Source organism: Accipiter gentilis, chromosome 34 (assembly GCF_929443795.1).
Source record: "Accipiter gentilis chromosome 34, bAccGen1.1, whole genome shotgun sequence".
Lineage (NCBI taxonomy): Eukaryota > Metazoa > Chordata > Aves > Accipitriformes > Accipitridae > Astur > Astur gentilis.
In genome coordinates this window covers 17,339,996-17,361,706 of record NC_064913.1, presented here as the reverse complement: position 1 = coordinate 17,361,706, position 21,711 = coordinate 17,339,996, and the positions used below count along the sequence as shown (strand labels likewise).

Genomic DNA, 21,711 nt, shown 5'->3' with positions numbered 1-21,711 from the left:
GCCAGTTACAACTTCCCAGCCTTCTTAGATCCATCTTAATCCTTTATTGCGATTTCTACAAAGGGATTATATATGCTAGAGGAATACCTCACCTCTCTTTTCTGGTGCTGTCCAGCATTCTCACCATCTTTAGACTTTATCTCTTTAATATCTTTGTCTGGTCTATCTTCCTGAATCTGTTTGGGGTGGGTGTGGGTGGGTGGAAAAAAAAAAAAAAAAAAAAAAAAAAAAAACCAAAAACGAACAAAAAACCCCAGCCTTATTCCTATACATACTTCCTTTTATTAGAAGTTTTTGCTGATCTCACAGGAATTCCCATGAAGAATCCCTTTATCTTTGTTCTTATCACCTAGATTCTTATTTTCACAAACAATGACAGCTTGCAGGAGAAAGCCAATTCCCTGCACCATTCTATAAAAATCAGTAAGATCTTCTCTCTATTGTTCATCCACTGCAGATTTATAGAAGTCAAGAGAGGAAAAAAACCACCAAAACTCTTCCAGAGGCTTAATGTCATCTTATATTCTGCCGTTGCACCAGACAGCAACTCTCTAAAGGGGCTGGAAAAGGATATACATGCAGAAAAGTATGCAAGTGTGGTATCATTATAGTGACTGACAAACATTAGAAGCAGCCCACATGCTATGAGGCTGAATATTCAAATAAATTAAAAATCTCTAATTCTGCCTTTAAAAAAATATTTAGTGACTTATGACAACATAGAATCATTGACTGGTTTGGGCTGGAAGGGACCTTAAAGTTCATCTAGTTCCAAGCCCCCTGCCATGGGCAGGTACACCTTCCACTAGACCAGGTTGCTCAAATGCAACTGTTAACTTGATAAAATTCCTTTATTACTATGAAATACTTAGTGTTCTTGCTCTTTGTAACTGACCCATTTAAGTTTGAAAGAGAATTATTTTCTGGAATTGTGACCTCTATGCTGCACAGGAAAACAGGAGTCTGATACTCTATGAGAAACCATAAGGTAGCCCATTGTCTGAATGCTTTACCGCTTCAGTCATGAGCATTGATACCAGAGTTTCAGTTCCTGTAAGAACTGCATTCTGCTCACCACTTTCTACCATAAATGCAGCTGCTGAGAGGATGGTACTAGCTGTTTAAGAATACTGAAGCATTTCTCCTGCTAAAAAATTAGAAAGATTATAGATGTTTCCCAGTGACAGGATACCAAGAAGTCATGTTCAAAAGTCTTAAATCCAGTATCTTTAAGCATTATTAACACAAGGATTATCACCATCTTCTGGTTTATATAAAATGGAAGGAAAGAGATGCTGTGACATTTTGGTCCCAGGTAGACCTTAAAAGGCGATTTCAGCATTATACTATCATACTGGACAGCGTTGCTGACTTTTAAGAGAGCAACATTGGCAGATTCAAAACCTGTATCGCTATCACTGAATTGGGGGGTGGGGGGGGGGGGGGGTGTTCTCCCTACAGACAGCATCTTGACAGTTACCTTCACAACAGAAAAAAGGCATTTTATTACTTTCCTGCTTGTGTACAATATTGTCTTCTGTCATGGTAGTTCAGAATTGCCCACTTAGGGAACTAGAAGACATTAATCTACAAAAGGAAGTCAGGAAGCTGTTATTGTATTTAGTCAGTGGCTTTCTAAATTTTTATTTTTTTTTTAAATCTAGGTATCTCATACTCCATACACAGAACATAGTCTTTTTCCTACAGCTTTATAAACGTCTTAGCTTTCTTTGCACTAAGAGCACTGAAGTGTGAGTCTGCTAAGTATTTGGCAAGACCCATTTGGGGTTTTTTCCTGCTTTTTATAAGATGCTTTCCTCCACTGATAGCATGCCTGTTGATTGACATTTGCAGAAGGTCAGGAAGTTGCAATGTTTAAGTCAACACAGAGTCTAGTTTTTCCCCAAGTCTCTGGGCAGACTTGCTCTGCTCAGCCAGCACCAAACTTCCAGAAGACATTATCAAAAGCAAAAGAGTTACGTTTTCTAAGAGCCACTAAATTAAAGCCTTCTTCCAGCTGGGTGGGGCTTGTTATACAGTGAAGCAGCATGAATCTGGGGCAGGCCACTAACACTTCCTGAGTTTTGGCCTAATTCAGTTGTTCTGCAGTTTTGCTAGAATCTTATTGTTGATTCACAGCAAGATTAACCTGAAAATTCAAAGGTAGACAAAATAATCTCTCTCACTTTAGTAGGTATTAACCCCTTAGCTGTATTTAGCTTGGTACATTTAAAAATAACTAAGAACACTAGAAAACATTTACATACTGGTAAGATGAACATTATGTTTTATCATAACTCTAACGTGTAGCAAAGCAAGCTCTGCTACTAAATTATTTTCTTCCAAAAAGGTAGTAACTCAAAACCGCTTTTTCAAAACTTACTCTGAGTAAGGAAAAGCTGCACTTTATTCTCAGTCAGGAAAAGCTTTAATATCAGAATATGGACAATCAAATAACAAATTTATTCTCAACTTCAGACAACATCTACAACTGAAACAAGTATCATGTAATACCTTAATAGCTCTGATCCCTTTCAATGAGCTATTGGGATGTTTGTAATCTGTGGATTTAATACTTTTCATTAATATTTTTGATGAGTTTGGACTCCATTCTAACCTAAAACAAAATATTCAGTTCGGGGGGGGGGGGGGTTGTTGTTTTTCTGTAGTTGGGTGGCATGTTTTGTGGTTGGGGTTTTTTTTGTTGTTGTTCCTGGTTTTTTTTAAACTGTCAAGTTAGCATTTATGTTACAAAGCCAAAAATTCAAGACATTGATTTGTAAGCTGCAGTCATATTTCAGGTTTCCTCCTCCAAAGTAAGAAAACACCCATCCATTTCAACAACTAATAATTCAAGTGAAAGTAACACTAATATTTCCCTTATGGAAGAAACCCAAACAAACATTACAAGTAATTGTACACAGAAGATTTAGAAAACCTTGTCTCCACTGTGAAACAAACACTGCTTTAACAACTGACCTGCATCATCCCTATGCCCATTTTCATCTGAATATAAATACAGCCATTAAGATTGACATTAAGATCAATTCTACATTTTTTAGAGTTTTAGAGCCAGAAATTCAAGGATGACAACTTAGGCCCTAATTATTCTTCCTCATTCTCTCAGATTCTTGAATGCAATTGCTTACCAGTCACTTCATACTTACTGTTCGAAGGTCTCCAATGCGCTTTTCAAGTAGCATAGGCAGACCTTCTGGGAGGGCAGGCACCTGCTTGGGTGTCATGACCTGAGAGGTGTAGGTTGCTTGAGTGACATTTCCATTTTCTCCTGACAGCTCAGATACCGGGCTGCCGTCAGAAGTGCCATCAAGCAACTTGTCAAAGTCAATGTCTCCCAGCATCTCCAGGGCACTTTCAGCTTCTTGCAGGAGCTCAGGTTCATTTGTGCTACCAAAAATGGAGAGGACAGGATCATTGATCCTAAGATTCAAGTCAGAGATATCGTTTCCTGCACTGAGAGAGGAGGAAGGAATTTTACTAGGGGTAGAGGTTGCAACAGTCACTGGAGGTTTTGGACTAGATTCCTTCTTCCTCATGGCTTCCTTCTCCTTTTGAAATTTACGGATCATGGCAGCCAGAGAGAGTGAGTCTTTATACAATTTCTTTTTCTTCTTTTCAGACTTGTGTGAATTTAAGGCCATTACTCTGTAGAGGAAAGAAATCATTCATTAGAATATATGTGATTCCTGAGGCCCTAGTAACCTTTAACGAAAATCTGGGAGTTTAGTACAACTAAAAAAATAGCAGGTGGAAGAAGCAAGTACTTTGTGCTTCCATCTTCAGACTATTGTATCAACTACCATAAACCTTTGCTGGTCATTTGATTTCATGCTCTCCAACTGATTTGTTTTGCTAAGTTTTGTACACATTAATGTAAAGGTTATTTACTTCCAATTTCTCAATTTAATTATGGAGAAGTTGGCACAGTTGTCCAACTCACAGCTGATCTATGCTACTAAAATACATAAAACTGCCTCTCAGACTCCTGGATAGTAGCAGGTTGCTTTAAGTTTAGGCACACCGTGTGCGTTAAAAAAAATCTCCTCATTGCTAAGCATTTTGACATGCAGCCTCAACATCTATATGTTACTTAAACTCCACATTTTCCACCAATTCATCACCTTGATGAAAAATACTACCAATAAATTTTCAATACCAACTTGAATATTCATAATAATAAAACTTTCACTCAATGACAGTCTTCTAGAAACCAATTAAAAAACCCACCACCTTAATCCTTCCATGCTAGCCTCAGAACTCAGGAAAGCACACACAAAGTTAGTAAGAAACATGTAGAATAATTAAGCTATGTTTATAGTTTTCCAGATTAGAAACTAAGGGATAGGAAGAAAATTATTTTTCATTAGAAGATATAATTCTTAGTGCTATATAAGACTTTGGGTAGAACAATGGATAATGCTTTTCATAGACTCAAAATTTCTTTTCTGTAATTTGTCTTTGGTTTATTATTCCTTGTTCAAAATTGGGGGGGGCAAAAAAATTAGCTTGTAGGACTTACTTATGCAAGACCCCCACAGAATCTCCAAAACCAAAGTCTATTCCCTATTAATTATAGTTTAAAAATAGAATATTCTAAACAGCTGTGATAATCTTGCTACGGTACGTGACCTTGAAAGCAAACTTCATATATAATTCAGGAGTTCATCTAAAGAAACAAACCTACCCCAACTGCTTAGGAACTTTCATTTTCCGAGGCTTCTTCTCCTTTTCTGTCCCTTCATCTTTCCGCTTGCGCTTCTTCATTCCACGATCTTCACTTTCTTTTAACTTTGCTATCTAGAAAAGAGATCAAAAAAAGGACGATGATTCTTCCCTCCTAAAGGACTTTTACAGCAAGAAACATTTAGTTTTCCTTACACTTCCCAATTCAGAGCCAGGAAAATACCTCAATGCGCACAAAGGCAAACAGTACTACTAGATTCCTAGCAGCAATTGCAGTTACTGACAAGTCTTAAGTCTTTAATCATTTTTAAAACAGTTACTGAATTCAGAGTTTTCAATAAGAAAAATACTTCAAGGCACCTGCACACTGATGCCCAGCCAGTATGAGCAATGGCCACCTTAGAAGACCGAATCCCCCCACCTTCTTCTTCTGCTACCACAGTTTCATTGCTGAGTATGAAGTTACATCATACGGAGTATCTTTTTGGCCAATTCAGATCAGCTGTCTCCCCTCCCAAGCTCTTGCTAATCCCTAGCTTACCTGCTGGTGAAGGGTAGGGAAAAAAAGAAAGCCTTCACACTGTGCAAAAATTACTCAGCAAGAGAAAACTCTGGTGTGTTATCAACATTATTTTAGTGAAGAAAGTTAACTCCATCCCAGTCAGATCCAATACTAGAACCTTAAAATTATGTTAAATTTAAAGAATTATAGAGCAGGAAAGGACATCAGAAAGCAAAAAGTTCTTGGAATGGCATGCAACTCATGAACATCATAAGCAAACGTGTTCACATCGATCATAACCTGCCAAAGTACATAGAACAGCAAGCTGTTTGGGAAAGACTGTACATATACTTTTTATTATAGCTATTCTTAGCGCTGAGTTTATTTTAACAGATGTTTTGTTTAAGTTTTATTCTAAACATTAGGAAAAATTTTAAGTTATGCAAGCTTTGTGCAAAATCATAAAAGCAGGGTTGGAAAATTTTTCTTATCTCATAAAATTCCTCTAAAATTACAGAATCAACTGTCACTTCAAGATGGATGGACACAACTTGTTAGCTTGCCTAAACAGATAGTTAGTCTTACAAGACTGGACAGCCTGTGGACATCCCGAGTTATTTCCAGAATGCTAGTACCTAACCCCCAAACCAGAAAATGCAGTAAAACAGCACTGTGCATCATTCTGCTTTCAGCCTCTTCATCTGTGCCATTCTAAGGGTATCAAGTATTTACCAGTGTCCGCCTAGCTGTAAGTTCTGTATAAAAAGCATAATTAAGATCACTCACTTTAGGTGGCCTATGCTTTTTGTCTTCTGCAAAGTCTTCATCCTCTGAGTCAGATGCCTGGCGGAACTGCAATGTACCAGTGTTGATATAAAAGCCTCCATATTTGGTTGTCAGGGATGCAGGAACCAATTCATCATACTAGGCAGGAAAAAAGATGAGTTTATCAGCATTTCTTAATATAATGAGTATGTTTTTCATTTACCAGTCCCTATACATAAAAAATTATATACAAGTTCATAGCACACCTTACTAGAATAAAAACAGGATAGTAGTGCTATTGAAAACTTACTGGCCAATATTACAGAATATTAATATCACAGAATAACCTTTCTGCTTTCAAAACAATGCCCCTTTTTGGGAAGAAAAGATAGGATTACAGCATTAAAAGTACTGAAGCTTTCTGAGGATGGGGACAGAGGCATTCCCCTCCCCACCCCACCTGAGGGGGGGGGGGGGGGGGGGGGGGGAGGGGGAGGAGGCCAAACAGTTTTAAAAAAAATTTCCCCAATAATTTTTCTCTGAGAGCATGTTACATTATGGTAGATGTTAAATCTCAAGATCCATAAAGCGTACGAAGAATGATATACCACTTGCCTATGAGCAACTTCACTTGACTGTTCAATGGTTGTTTCTGTCCAGGAAGTAGGCAGGCACATAATGAATTACTTGTTTTCATCTGCAACAGCCTTACAGGCATACCAGCAACATCACTGATTGAAAACAAATTTTGTACAAAAAAAAACCCCAACCCTGCCTCTATTGATTATAAGTTTTAAGCTTCATACTTCTGTTGAATACCCTTCAATGTTATGAGACAATGTGCAGTTCAGATTACCTTCTGTTAGTCATATGCTTCTACCACAGGCCCATTAAGTTATCTTTAAGTGATAGCTACAGTTATTTCCAGAACCTATTTCTGTCATATTTTTGAAAAAGATGACAGTCTGAACAATCACTATATTGCAGTGGAAGAAGTCTATGTCAGAATTTTACGGAACTGGATGTTATATCCAGGAAATAGGACTGAAGATAGTAGAGACTTCTTTGTAAATTAAGCGTAAAAAAACCTTTTCAGATTATATGCTTGGTTTCATTGACTGCCACAGTTTTCATTAATACCCATCTCCACAGTGCACTTGACATGTTCAGATGTTCCAACACATGCTACATTTAGTACCAACTCTAACCACAGTGCCCTGCTTAAAAACCTACTTCTCTTACAAAGTTCTGAAATTTTCTTTCGTTCAAAAAGCTATCCCAGACACGACAAACTTAGCCACAGTATTTGTTAGCTTATTTACCATTTTAGGTGTTGAATATGACATTGCCTTTTACACAAATACCACAATGCCAGGACTTGTTTTGTTGAAAGTCAGATATATTCTCACTCTGTTTACACAGTTTTAAAACCACAAAAGGTTTCAAACTCTTATATACACTTTATTTTGAAAAGCACTTAATATTAATGCAGGAATTTCCAAGTTAGAATTACTAAGCTGTATCTCAAAAATATTGAAATCCAAAGACATAGGAAAAGTGGTCAATATTAAGTATAGTGGGAGACAATACTAATTCTATTGTTTCATTACCAGCAGCCTCCTCAGAATGAATACTCCTGAAGTATTACCAGAAAACTGTTAATCGCTAGGAAATATCTTGTTAATAAACTCTCAAAAAGGCTGAGAGGATGAATAGATTCATTCTGGCTCTATACATGAGTATCAGCAAAGCAAGCCATGGAAGTGTTTGCAAGAGAACTGAGGGACTATTGCCTTGACAATGCTGTTTTCACTACACAGAAGCACAATGTTGTACTGAACTACTCTGAATTCGAACTACCACTCTTAGTTTTCAAATACTGAAAATTCTAAGGTGGTGCACTTAATAAGCAACAAATACCACTACAGAAGCTATAGTCTGTCTGGAAGCATAAAACCAGAATGCCTGAGACACAGACCTGCCAACAAAGATAAGGAGGAAGCATGTACAGGACCTAGAAAGCATTAGAAAAGTACCAGAAAGACACACTAACAGCACAATCAATTTTTGCCTTTCTTCTGAAAGAAAGGGTAGGATTTTGACACACCTCAGAGGTATGCACTCTGGGAGAGGAAAAGGTCAATTTTGAGTTACAGCTGCAAGCAATACATGTTTGGTAGCACAGCCAAACAATTAAGAATTAAGATACTTGACAAGGAAACAATGTTTTTGTTATTTTGAAGTTTGAACCAGCAGGCCTTCCACTGCATGTCCGTTAAGACAGAATTCAACAGGCTGAATAAATTAGTAGGCAGTTTTAAGAGCCACAACATTAACTGAAGACTTGAGATCACCTACATGAAGGGAACACACAAGAGTGCAAAGTAGAGTGTCTGCTACCAGCTTATTGCTATTCCCCTGCATGCCATGCAAAATATACTGAAGATAAAATGGTTTAAGAACCAAAAAGTCTGGGCTACCGAAAGCATTAAGACAAGAAGAAGAGTCATCCAGAAGAAGACAAGAAGAGTTATCCAGAAGAGGAAAACAGTAAATGTATACTTCAACAAGGAAGCTGGTGAAAGAGCCTGAACTGGAGACCTAAGTGGATTTGATCTAAATAAGTAGTTAGAAATTTCTAGGAGTCATCACCTTTTATCTTCCTGGAAAGGAAGGCTTAACAAGCAGTACAGTAAGACAGGAAGGGAAAGGAAAAATGGTGACAGGATCTATGAAATACCCTAAGATCATACAAGAGATAGCACAAGAAAGCAGGAGAATCTAGTAATTGGACAAAATGAAAGCAGACTGCCTTAGTTGTGGACTTGAAGAGACCAGGACGATCACACAAAGTAGGAGGTGCAAAGTAAACTTGAGAGTGGAGACTGGGTAAGAATTTCAGAGAAATTGATGTTTTTCCACAGCTCTCAGAACCAGCTTCATTACATACAAGGAAAATGAAAGGGAAAGAAAATAAATTATTATCCCCAGTGCTTAATAGACAGAGCAGGCATCTCCCTTTTGAGCTGACAGGGTGCGAACTGAATTGGTGAGGTTGGGGCAGAACAGGTTCAAAACAGAAGAAACACAGTAGTTGCCAAGTTTGAAGGAGAAAGCACACAGTCAAAGCTGCGACCATTATCATAAGAAGTGAAGAACGAGTAAAGGGAAACACAGTAAAGACTTGGCTGCAGAACAGTAAAGGAAGTCCTGGAGAACACACAGAAGAAAAAGTAAGGATTAAAGACAGTCCACAAGCGAGGAAGCCATGAATCACAGCTGATTATTAGAATGATCAACATGCTATGTGGCACAACTCCATAGGAACAAGGCAAACAGGTACCCCCTCCTTTGAGGTAAGCTTACTATTTTCTAGCGCCCTAATTGAACAGAAAATTTGAATATGATTGTATAAGATATTAGCAACAGCTAGATTAAACTTAATTTTAAAGTTTCTTCAGGACGCTCAGTGAAAGGGAACATGGTTCTTGCAACTTCTAAATCTTCTGATTAATTTTTTTCAAGACCTTTGCTTTGCACTAGCTTTTTCTGCATATGAAATCACAGAAATGATCCTATTAAGGCAAATAGTTTAAGCCCTTTGTTCTGCTCTTCCTTATACATTCCAAGACTGAGAATTAAAATTCTGAGACCTACTAACAGGCAGGACTTCATATATAATTGACTCCTGTGAACACAGATTTGTCCCATAAAAGATAATGGAATCATTCTGCAGATAACAAAATAAGACCGATATATTGTCTGATCATCTAAAAGCAGATCAGTATGTAAGTTATTTTAAACTACTGTCCTTGAGCTACATTATTATGCTTCTAGTGCCATTAATCTAATTAAATATTTAGGTGTGAAAGATAATTTAGTTGTGTTTTTTTTTTAAATAAGTTAACCAGTTTCAACTTCATTATTATACCAAGAAAAACAGTGAAATTTTATGCATTATACCAATTTAGTTCTGAAATCCAGACCCACAGTACACAGCAATATCTTCTATTATTATTGTCTACTCTTGTGTTCAGGTATTTATTTTGACCATGATCCTCCTCTTCAGCTCCATTCCAGACAACAACCTATACTATACAAGTACACATGTGAAAAGGCTTTTTAATACTCCTGTATTAAGTCCTGGAAATGAGTTTTCCTGCAAGCATATCCAAGTGTTTTAAGAAATGTAGCCTGTACTTTATTTGTTGTGAAACTGCTGTTATTTAAATAAAAGATAAGAAGGGATCATTTTTGTTCCTTGTGCAGTTCATTTTTGAGATGGCTCTAACCAGCTTGGGGAAGGGAGCTGTTTATTTTTGATCATCATTAGCCCACTGAATCAAGTCAAGCTACTGAAGTGATGTCTAATATGGTTGCTTCAGCCAAATGGACTGAATATCCATACAGTTCACTACATACTTCAAGATACTTCAAACATAGTTAATCTCTATGCTTCTTAAAGCCACAAAGAACTGAAACGCACTCTTTAGCTTTGCTATCCTTTAAGGATAAGTCTTCAAACAAAAAAAACCCCACAGAACTATCTTTCAAAAAAAATAGCATAATAGAATATACAATGAAATCCTGAACAATGTTAAGGGGTAACAATACATTGCTTTTCTAATCCAAGACTACATCAAAGAGCAAGCAGAAAGAGTTTTCCCATGGTAAAGAAGGTTCCTCTTCCAAAATGCATAGACAAGTTGTTTTGGTGGGTTTTGTTTTTTTAATCCTGGGGCAAAGGACAGCTGGCAAAGCACAAGAGAAAAAAGCATAACAGACTATTAAATAACGATAGAATACCTGGCTCAGGGTAGTCTACATTAGGATAGGATAGTCTCCTAGGAGAATCCTAGTGTAGTAGTCAGGATATTACAATCTATCAGCCTACCAGAGCACCTTGAGAGAAGTACCAGTATCTGTATATTGCCCTGTTTTGTTCTCACCACAACCACCACCTTTTAAACCCTTCCACCAGTCACCAGAGTCAAGCTATTAGCTTAAGTGACCTTCAGTACAATGAGATGACATTCTTACCGCCTTGAAAATATTTCAGCCCAAGTTATAAGATGTATGGCCACTCATATGACCACCTTTATTTGTTCAACTCTACTGTATCAGAGATTGAGCTCTGACCCACAATGAAAATATAGTTCAGTGTTTTTATTGCAAACAAATATGCAATGTATTATTTAACCTCTCCAGGTTTCATGTTACAGAATTACTAGAAGATTCTGTAGAAAAAAGTTAGGCTTTCCTTTTCCAAGAACAGACTTACCATATATGGCACTTAAGACAAATGGTCTTGTCAAAGATCTGTTCTTTTGGCATGTTATAAACCCCTCCTTTATATTACATTAACAATCATATTGTTTGTATATTTTTTTGAAAACACTTGAGTTCCTTGTGCTGTTTAAATAAATTCATCTGCTCATGAAGAATTGTTGATCCTAGGGCAGGACCTACCCCTCTAGCAGCTCGGATTACTCTGAAAAGTGATTTTGTGCTCTTCAAAAAATTAAATTTAGCAAAAAGAAGTTGCTATACCTATTATCATTATTAGTACTTAATTATTTTATTTCTTACTTGTACATTCTTGATGTACACAAATTTAAACAATAGTACTACAAAGGCCAGATAGAAGTCTCACTTTTTTTCAAGTACCTATGCAGATGCTGAATTTTCAGTTTCCCAGTTGTCCCACTGAGGTGATTAAATACACGAGCAGTCCTAAACTAGCTGGTTGAAACCTAGGCCAGAGCACAGAATTTAAAAAAAAAAAATAATAATCAAGAAATTACTTATTCCTTCCTAAAAAAAGGATATGATATCTTACAGAAGGAGCAAGAGAACATTACTGTTGCAAACATCAGACATGTTCTGCCAATTCAACTACCTTTGTCCCTCTAGCCATAACAGTTCTTGTACTAGAGGACTGCTGGGTATATAGTTTAAACATGTCTGTTCAGCATTAAGCAGAACAGTATCTGCTTTATTTGTTTGGTACTCTACCACTTTACACCTTTCTTTATCTTGGGGTGAGGAGGAATACAAAGCAAAGAATCTCCTAATCAAAATTTGCCCTTGTATTCACTCAAATGCATATGACCCGTCAGGGGCCAATTGGCAGATCTACCCTGAAGGCACCCGGGAAGAATGCATGCAAGACATCTTTTATTAAAGGTGACCTGGTGCACTCAGCTAAGTGAGCACTATTCCCCAACCACGGAACTTCCAAGACTGGGCAAAGTGACAATGAACAAGGAAGGTGGACCAGTAATATAAACACACAAATCCATAGCCAATGAAGCAGCTAGTAAATGAATCTCTTACAAAAAAAAAAAAAAAAAGAGGGAGCACTTTAATGCACCCTCATGTATTCAGTGTGGATGAGGTTTGTGATAGAGGTCTACAAAGGCAGCTTTTTCCACATGAAAAATGCAATGATAAATTTATCTCTCAATCCATTGTGAAAGTATGTTTAATAACAGATCCTACGTAGCATTTTTCTGTATATGCATCCAACATTGGCAGGTTGATAGGGTTTTTTTGTGTTTGGTTTTTATTTTTTTTTAAGATGTTTATCTTTCTCAAGCAACAACACTGCCCTCCATAGCTATGCATAAAACAAGTTCTTTTGAGTAGGAAGGATGAGAACAAGTTGGCCTAAAACAATATCCGGCCCAGAACCCCACAAAAAAGTTAAACATTACCATCAGCCCACCAAGCTCTGCCATTCCCCAAGCAGATACCATTCTCGTTGGGAAAAAGCATCTCAGATATTCAAGAGTCTTGAGCAAGCTGCTTTTACTGGCAATCCATCAGCTTCAAGTTTTAGATCACAACAGCAGGAACTCTTGAGGGGAAGGCAGGGTGTGAGAAGACAATATTAAATCTATCACACCTTTAATAAACCTGGAGATTACAAGATGAAGTAAAGCAAATTTATCCTGAGAATGTGTGAAAACTGTATATCATAACACAGCATTTTTGCAAATATTAAGCCCTTAAATTATGGAAAGTATCCTAGGGAACCCACATAGAAAGGCCTACTCTTAACAATGTGCTTGGAATTACTAAAATCAACATACAAGCCTTGAAAGGCTGTGTTTTAAAAGGATCTGAGCTCTTGAGGCAAGGTGTAGCTAAAGAAAAAAAAGGTTTTTGTTTAACTTGAATTATCTGTTTTGGAGAAACTTTCCCCGTATGAGAAACCATTGGTAGGCTAGTTTTCTCTACCCAGCAGCACAGGACTCTTACACCAGTGTTTGGAAGGCTGCTGTGGAACCATGAATACAGTAGACTGGGTTAAATACTGACATAGGGCTCCAGGTGTCTGAAGTACTGAACTGCACGCTTCCCATTGCTCTTGGCATTCATGTTTTGCTTCAGTTTCTGTCAGCGTGACTACCTGGTACTGCTGCTTTGAAAGACAGCTTGCACTGCTTACAGATTTCTAGGTGGCATTGTTCTTCCTCTGCATTCATGGACCCAACATGGGGAAGGTGCTAGCTGGTCTTTAAGATGTGCAAGTCTTACTACCTCTGAGTATGAGAAAATTGCGTACTTTTTCACTAAGCACCATGTATTTCTTCAGATCCCTGTTCTAGATCACATAGCAGAAAGCACTGTATTCCTCTGGAATCTCTATCTATATAAAGCTTACATTGTCAGGAAGGTATTCAACCAACCAAATATTCAGGGGTCATCACAAGAGCAAGTAGTCCAGCCAAACCAGGCTGATATGCACATGTATGCATATGTGTGCATGCAGGAAAAATAGAGGGGAAAGAGAAATCTACAGGAATACCATTCCACAAAGAATGTAGTTCTGGGCAGTTTACACTGTAGCAAAACCTACTGTCAACATCAAAGCAGTAGAAACACTGAGGAGGGACAGCTTTCTTTGCAGGTTATGAACATTTTGTGTATTACTACCATAGAGGTCTGTTAAGATAAGCAAAGATTAGGACTTGCCATCAGACTAACCACTACATAGTGGTTAGAAACAATAGTAAGAAGGTCTTGATTTACTTTTTTTTTTCTGGAATGAAGAGTTCACAACCCAGTGACTACAGTCAAAATGCTCAACCCAGAAATATCTGCTGTATAGGCTGAAGCATGGATTTCCCACTTGCCTGCAACTGCATTCAGAAAGGAAAAGCCACTTCTTCCAAACAGGACCAGCTAAAACTTTTCCAAGGAGGATAGTAAAAAAACTGAACAGCATAGGTACCAGGTATATCCAAAGCAAACAGCAACCTGTAACTTATTCCCGTAAGAGGAGACAAGTCTGGAGGAAGATGGGAGGTAGGAATTGACTGTGTCTCTTCGGGTAATACGTATCCAAGAACCTTTCTCCACTATTTTCCTTTAGTTGGCTTCATGCCCAAGTCCACTGAATTGCTCTTCGGGAGCCCTTACTTTTCTGTGTTCGGTAGTCACAAGGACTTTGATGATCTTAATGCAGCCATGCTGATAAAGTCTTTAGTACACTGTAGGAAAGTACTGATCCTTTCCAGAGTAAACAATGAAAGCAAGTCTGTAATAATCTCCTGTGTGGTTTTCATTTTCACAGAAGGCAAACAATGGCAATCTAGCCTACTAAACAGCCCAAATTTTACCCTACTTCATCAGGGCAGGTACCAGTGCCCTCTGAGGAGTCTGACAGGAAAAAATCTCTTTACTTAGGAGAAGCTCCCTTCTATCAGCACTTTCCAAGAACGTTCCTCCAAAAAAGCATGTCCTGTACCTGTCTGTACTCCAGCCCCATCAAAATCCACTACCTGAGAATCATGCCATTAGCACACTCCCTGCACTTGACCCTGATCCGGGCCCTCAAGAAAACAAGCAGAACAATTGCGTTCCTGGACCTCTGGAGGACACAAATGCTCTGTTACATACGCTATTTGTTATATATGCACCTATGTTACATGTACAAAATTTCTTAACTGGAAATGGATCCAAAGAAAGCAGAATTTCTTAACTCAATTACAATGCCTGCTAAAAACAGGCTTAGAGTTTTATGTTTGATTTCTTGATTAATATTTGATAGCATTACCTCAAAATCTGTTTTTAGAAGGAAAATCTCTCTAAAGCTATGGAATAAATCTGTTTCAGCGCCAAAGAGCTCAATATTTCTTCCACACCTGTGACAAGAAAAAGGACTAAAATTCTAAGAAAGCTTTCATTATTTTTTTTTCCTTCTGGGAAACAGAGGGAGACAACAGGATGTCAATTCTGGAACAATTCAAGAAGCACTCATTTTTCAAGTGTTTGTGCCCAGGATATTATAGCTTTTTATCTGTAAGAAAGGATATCTTCCAAAAGGGAGTAAGTCCAGGCTGGGCCTGGCTCTGACAATTCTCAGGGTACATGGTGATTTAATAGCTGGCCACACAGAAGATGAGCAAAAGCCAGACATGTAGATTTTCTCTCTCCACTCCCTGCTTGCATGTGAGATGGAATGAGAGGTTTTGTTGAACTTAACTCCTACATTACAGGACCCTTAAGCTCTGCAACAGCAACTTAGACTGCAGCTGGCACACAGTGCATTTTTTTTCTTCTTCTTTTCTGCATAGAAATGGGGGTAAAAGCAAAACAGAGATGGCCTCTCACTAGTCTGCATTTGTAATGCAGACACAAGGCATAACGATTTGTTCAGAAGAGCAATCTTTAGAGAATACACCATTCTCCCCAGTAGCTTCCACAGCTACCACATGATGCAACCATCTGGTCCTCTAACAACTGCCTTTTGTATGTTCTTGCAAGGAGTCTGGCAAGAGGTATCAGAAGCAAATGCTCCTGCAAATCTAAGGGATCTGCTGCTGGTAATAAGAACAGCACTGGAAGGAGGCACAGTGTGAGAAGTACTCCTACACCAGTGAGTGTCCAACCTTGATAGACTCATATGCATCTTTGATAAGAGACCTGTACTACGAGTATTGAAAGTTATCCGAATCACATATCAGATCTGTGATAGGTCACAATAAATCCAGAAAAACCAAGATACAACTTGGGTCCTGTATCATAAAGTTTCAAAACTGAAGATGATTAACTTAAGCAACAGTGAGAAACCAGATAAGCCTATAGGCTCAAGTGGTTTCTCAGCAGGAGTGAAGCACATCTGTTCTCACTAAGCTGAAGACCAGAATCTGAACCTTTGGGAAGGACATACCAAGGCACAGGCCCCAGTATTGTTCCAGCAGCACAACCAGAAGTAGATGGATAATGACAGGACAGCTTAATATTGGCAAGTTCAACAAAAATTTTAATCTAGGCTAAGAAAGAGGACAAATTAATACAAGCTACAATAAGCATCAACAGCAAACTCGCTTTTCACCCAACTTGTTCACATGCCTTCAGACCTAGTTCAAAAACTAACACCACACAGATAAGCTCAGCCTGCTATCCACTGTGGTTAACAGCTGAACTTCTTTTGCTCAAGGTATCAGTTCTGCAGCATGCCTTCTGTGCACCTCACACAGTTCTTAAGAGCAATATTCATTGCAACATCTTTATGCTAGAACCTCACAGCTCAGTGTTCACAGAAGCTCTTTACACAGTTTTATAATTTCCCAGATCTACTACCACATCACTTCTGTGGTTTTCTTACTCTTTTCTCACAACTCCTTTTCATCATCTTTCCTCTCCCACTCAAACTTTTGGCTCCCTCCTCTTCAGAGGAGCAGATCATTGCTGCTTTGTCTAGTGTTACTCAGCAGAAAGAAACTGAAGGCTGGCTAAAGTGTCAGGTGTTTTTTGTTGGGTTTTTTTGTTCATTTTTACTTGACTACAAACAGCACACCTACTTCTTCCTGACATCTAATAAAGGAGAATTATAGGAGGTCTCCAAGCTTTTGTATTATCCACTCTCTCTTCCAAGCTTCTTCCTCATTTTCCTAATTTCATATATCACCTCTAAGATGTCTTCAAATGCCCGCTTATAAACCTCTTGATATTCCTGATACTACCTGCACCTAAATAATGCCTTTTTCTTTTACCTTGAGATGTGCTTTTATTTCTGAAATATTCAGACCAAGTAAGATGTAATATCCTGCTGTTTAACCAAGCTGTTTTATCTCAAATTTTTCAGACCTATTTGGTGAATATTTAGAATAACCATCCTATTCTTAGTGGTTAAGAGAAGAATAGCTTCGTGATCTAATGCAGGAAATCTAACACCAGTAATCTACTAATAATCCAGACAGCTAGTACAAGAAACTAAACAAAGCCAGTGTAATTTCAGTCCACAGTAAATGAAGGGCACAAATAAAAATAATTTAGTTTCTAAAGCTGGAAAATTATGGGATATAACAATAGCTTTCTTAATTCTTGCCATGCATAATGATACCTGAATAAGACTACAAATACAGTCATTTGTTGGATTCCCAAAGTAGTATGCCCTTTGGATCCCTACTAGTTTTACATGAGCATAAAGTGTTTTCCCTTACCTTTCTTCTTTATCAAAAAAATAAAACATTGTCTTATTTCTCCTTGCTGCTTTGATGAGGCTTACTTACCGCTTCAGAATTATCAATGAAAGGGTCCGTTTCATCATAACCATAACCTATATCAATTAGATCCTGCAGGCGATCCTTCCGATGTTTGTGGGGCTTTCCACCCTGAAAACAAAGCAAGCGTTATATCATTTGAGAAACAGGGAAGCAAGATACTAAAATCTGTAAAACGTAAGGCATTGGAAGGATGGACACTCAGGGAATTAGCAGTTTTGCTTTCTTGGATGCTTCCTTGAAGATGGTCTAGATGACTAATAAAAACTTTCACAGGAATGAGCTCTGGCAAACATGCTTTACCATAGCCTTACCAGAATCATCCCTGAAACGTATTCACTAGCCAGCTGCTTTCTGCATGACCAAGATCTTCCTATCATTTCCTAGAGATGTTTCACTGTCCTATGTTTTTAAAACACAGTGATGGGACTGTTAGTGATAGAAGATAGGGATAATTTAGAGAGTGTTAAGTTTTCCAGTATGTTACAGAGCCGTTACAAAGGAAAATACCGATAGTCTAGCATTCAGTAAAGTGTTTCCCCATGGAAGAAGGGCTGCTTCTCTATAGGAAAGTGAAGCCTAAATCAAAAGAGCAAAATATTGATTTGGTACTTGCAGATATGCTGTCTATGATTTTTCAAGAAGTTACAGCATTCATATGACATAACTGAAGGAAAACATATTAAGATAAAATCCTTTGAAATGCAAGAGCTGTCACCTCAGTTGATAGGACTGGGCACAAAGTGGTTACTTGAGTAACTTAATGCCAGAAGCTGTATCACAGACTGTGGGCTCACTTACCTCCAGGAGACAGTAAACTTTATTTTAACCTGCAAGTACTTTTCTCATGTCAAAGTTTTATTTTTAAATCAAGTCAAGTAAAAACTGACACCCTGCTCAAACATCCAGGGAATCTTAACTTAGTTGTACAAATGGGAATCTGCTTAGGATAAGGCCTAGTTTTCCAACTCCCATATGTTGTCAAAATCGTCAATATAAAAGTCTTAAAAGATAAAATTCTCCAAAAGGCACCACCTTCGCTAAAATTATAACCAGTGTTCTTCGATGAATTTGAGAAGACTTGCTCCTGAAGCTTCTTTGCTTTGCTACTCTACTGTTCTAAGCATGTTTAAAATGAGTCTTTTCAATTGTGACATCCAAATATCACAACCCACTTGTTACTACGAGTATGCAGGCACTGTTCAAAGGTTTCATCCTTGCTCTTTATGAGAAGCTTAAGCATCTGAACACCTCCATTTTAACAATATCTTGCAAGAATTCAAGTTTGGAACTAAGTAAAGCATGTGCTCTTGCAAACAAACAGAACTCTCTCAAGCGTAATCAAATAAATTCAATAGTTCTAGGAGAAAAACCTCAAAAGTGAGTTCTGTTTTTAATTCATGTTTCCAAGCTATATTCCAGGCCTCAGATTTCCAAGCTAAGTATTCCTAACTGTTCCTATCAGTCCTATCATCCCCTACAGCCACTCATTTGGTAAGTGTCGCATGTTTTGGGAACATGCGGTACTTTTTTTTCTCCTTTGAAAAAAACCCCAACCAACCAACCAAACAACTATTGGATGAGAGAAGGAAAAAAAAATCTTAGAGAATAAACATGGCATTTAAGAATTCTGTTTAAACTCCAGTGCAAAAGCTTGTGTAATTCCCATGATTCTGACTGAGGTGCCAGCAGGCTGTCTGAAGAATGCTACATAAACTTTACTTTACTGATCTCACTAATGTATAATGCAATCCACCTCTGTACTACATCTCTTGCTAAGCCCAAGTAACCATCAACATCCTTGTTTGTGAGTCCAAAATCCTTTTGCAGCAATGGCTATTCTCTAATTCTATGATTTCAGTGTATGGGCATTAAAAAAAAAATTAAAAAATTCTCAATACATTCTGACTGCTTGTTATTCATAAAAACATAGTGCAGACAGATATGGAACAAAGTTAATAACAAAAAAGAAGTCTCATAATAGCTGAATGAATAAAAGCAGGATTAAAATAGTAACCTGTATTCAGATATACGAAACACTGTATGTAATCTGAGAATTTCCTTCAGGCCTGGTTCTACCCAGTTTTGTTTAAGAAAGTGTGTTGAAAGTCCGTCCATATGATCAAGATGTTAAGGATACAAGACCGCAGCAGAAGAACTGAGGGGATTATCTGCATCAGTGTTTACTATGCAGCAGTTCAGGGAAGTTTCACCACTGAAGCTCTTCACCTTTCCCAAAAGAGTTCCTGCAACCTTTCTGTCCCAGAACATAAGCAGTCATACTTCAGCTAATTAAGATGTCTAGTTCCTGAGGCTGCAAATAATATTCATGCAAGTATTCAGAAAACTCAAATATGAGTTCAACAAATTAACTGTGGCATGTAACCTAAGGTTTAAACAACCTTTGCCCAACAGGCAACGGTGGCAAAACAGGTGGCAAATACAATGCCAGTTTTTAAAGAATCTTCCAAGGGCACAGCAGAGTCTATAAACCAGTAAACCTGATCTCTATATTAGGCAAATTGATAGAAGTTTTAAAGAACAGAGTCAGCAGGCACAAGAATACACATTCCAGGCAGGATTCGTAGAAGGAAGCAGTACTTCAAATGCTTTACAAAAAGGTCCAAAGATCTTCGAAGACAAGAAACTATCATGGGATAAGAGAGAAGGCCCATTCAAATTAATGTCTGCTTTAAGGCTAGGAAAGAAAGGGTAGAAATAAATATTTCATTTTGGCAAAGAAAGGAATCAGTGAAATCACCAAGGAATATGTATAAGTGAGCATAAGTCTTATGAGGAGTGGCTGAGGGAACTGGGTCTGTTCAGTCTGGAGAAAAGGAGGCTGAGGGGAGACCTTTTTGCTCTCTACAACTACCTGAAGGGGGGCTGTAGTGAGGTGGGTGCTGGTCTCGTCTGTCAGGCAGCTGGTGATAGGATGAGAGGAAATGGCCTCAAGTTACAGCAAGGGAGGTTTACGTTGGATATTAGGAAAAATTTCTTTACTGAGAGGAAAAATTCCTATTACTTGCAATAGGCTGCCCAGCGAAGTGGTTAAGTCACCATCCCTGGAGGTATTGAAAAAGCGCATAGACAAGGCACTTCAGAACATGGTTTAGTGGGCATGGATGATGGTTGGACTTGATCTTGACGGGCTTTTCCAACCTAAATTATTCTTGTGATTCCAATTCATCTTCAGAAGCAACAGAGAGGGCTAACAGTTGGGGGCAGGGGAGCAGTGAGATGACAGAAATTACTTAAGATAGTAAAGAAAAAAAAAGACAACTGAAGAATCACTGAAAAACCTCACAGTTGCTCTGAACTTCGTATGATAAATCATCAGTTGAATTCAGTATCAATAAAAGCAAGGTAATCCACACAAAGGAAGTACAACCCAAACAAGAAGAAAATACAGTGTGCTCCCAATTTGTTACGCTACTCAGGAAGCACTGGAGTTGTTACACACAGTTCTATGATGTTTGTTTAAGAATCAAGAATGGTTGAAAAAGAAAAGAATTGGGACTTATGGAAAAAAGGAACAGAGAACAAAACCAGAAGTCATCGTTATATCACTGATAAATCAGGGCATCCTACCATTAATATCCTTTCATTTAAAAAAAGAAATTAGAACAAAAAAGGGAACAGTAAGCCAACAAAGGATGTTTAAAGGTAAAAAACACTGCTTCCGTACAATAACAGAATGATAAGACACTTCAGCTAGGGAATGAAAGGGCTGAATTTACATGATAGCATCAGAATCCCATGCAGCATGCAGAAGAACAGGAAATATTTTACTGTTTCTTACAATACAGAAGCTATGGAGCGCCAAGTGAACTCATCAGGTTTAAACACAAAGTGTATTTTCATACAACGGTCATCGTGGTACTCGGTGCCATGGAACACAAAAATTCAGTGAACTCAAAGTGATCTGGCAAATTTATGGCAGAAAGCTGCACAAAGTGTAGTTAAACACGCAGCCTTTGGCTTTGGGAGAAATTAAGCCACAGATTGCTAGACAGGCACAGTGAAGTAATATCAATGCACGCTTACTCTGTTGTACTTTCAAGTATGAGATTCCACTAGTGTCAGGAGACTATGCTACCATCCATTAGATGGACCTTCGTTTTGATCCAACAAAAATTCTTGCATTATGCACAATATCATCCAAGATTCAATATCATGTTTTTATAACACAGAGCATTTGATTTTGTCTAGAGAATAACAGCA

At 38.0% G+C, this 21,711-nt stretch overlaps 1 protein-coding gene across 5 annotated transcripts in view; it reads right to left on the bottom strand.

Annotated features, from left to right (window-relative positions):
* UBN2 (ubinuclein 2) overlaps positions 1 to 21,711 on the bottom strand; it is a 57,486-nt gene that overhangs the window by 28,397 nt on the left and 7,378 nt on the right. For all 5 annotated transcript variants that reach the window (XR_007504603.1, XR_007504602.1, XR_007504604.1 and 2 more), the window contains exons 3-6: positions 17,497 to 17,598; positions 5,993 to 6,130; positions 4,706 to 4,818; positions 3,168 to 3,666 (exon numbers count right to left, since the gene is read on the bottom strand). Coding sequence is in view for 2 of the 5 variants with exons in the window: in XM_049791945.1 (XP_049647902.1) it covers positions 3,168 to 3,666; positions 4,706 to 4,818; positions 5,993 to 6,130; positions 17,497 to 17,598 (852 nt within the window). In the remaining 3 variants the exon portion in view is untranslated. The remainder of the gene's footprint in view (positions 1 to 3,167; positions 3,667 to 4,705; positions 4,819 to 5,992; positions 6,131 to 17,496; positions 17,599 to 21,711) is intronic.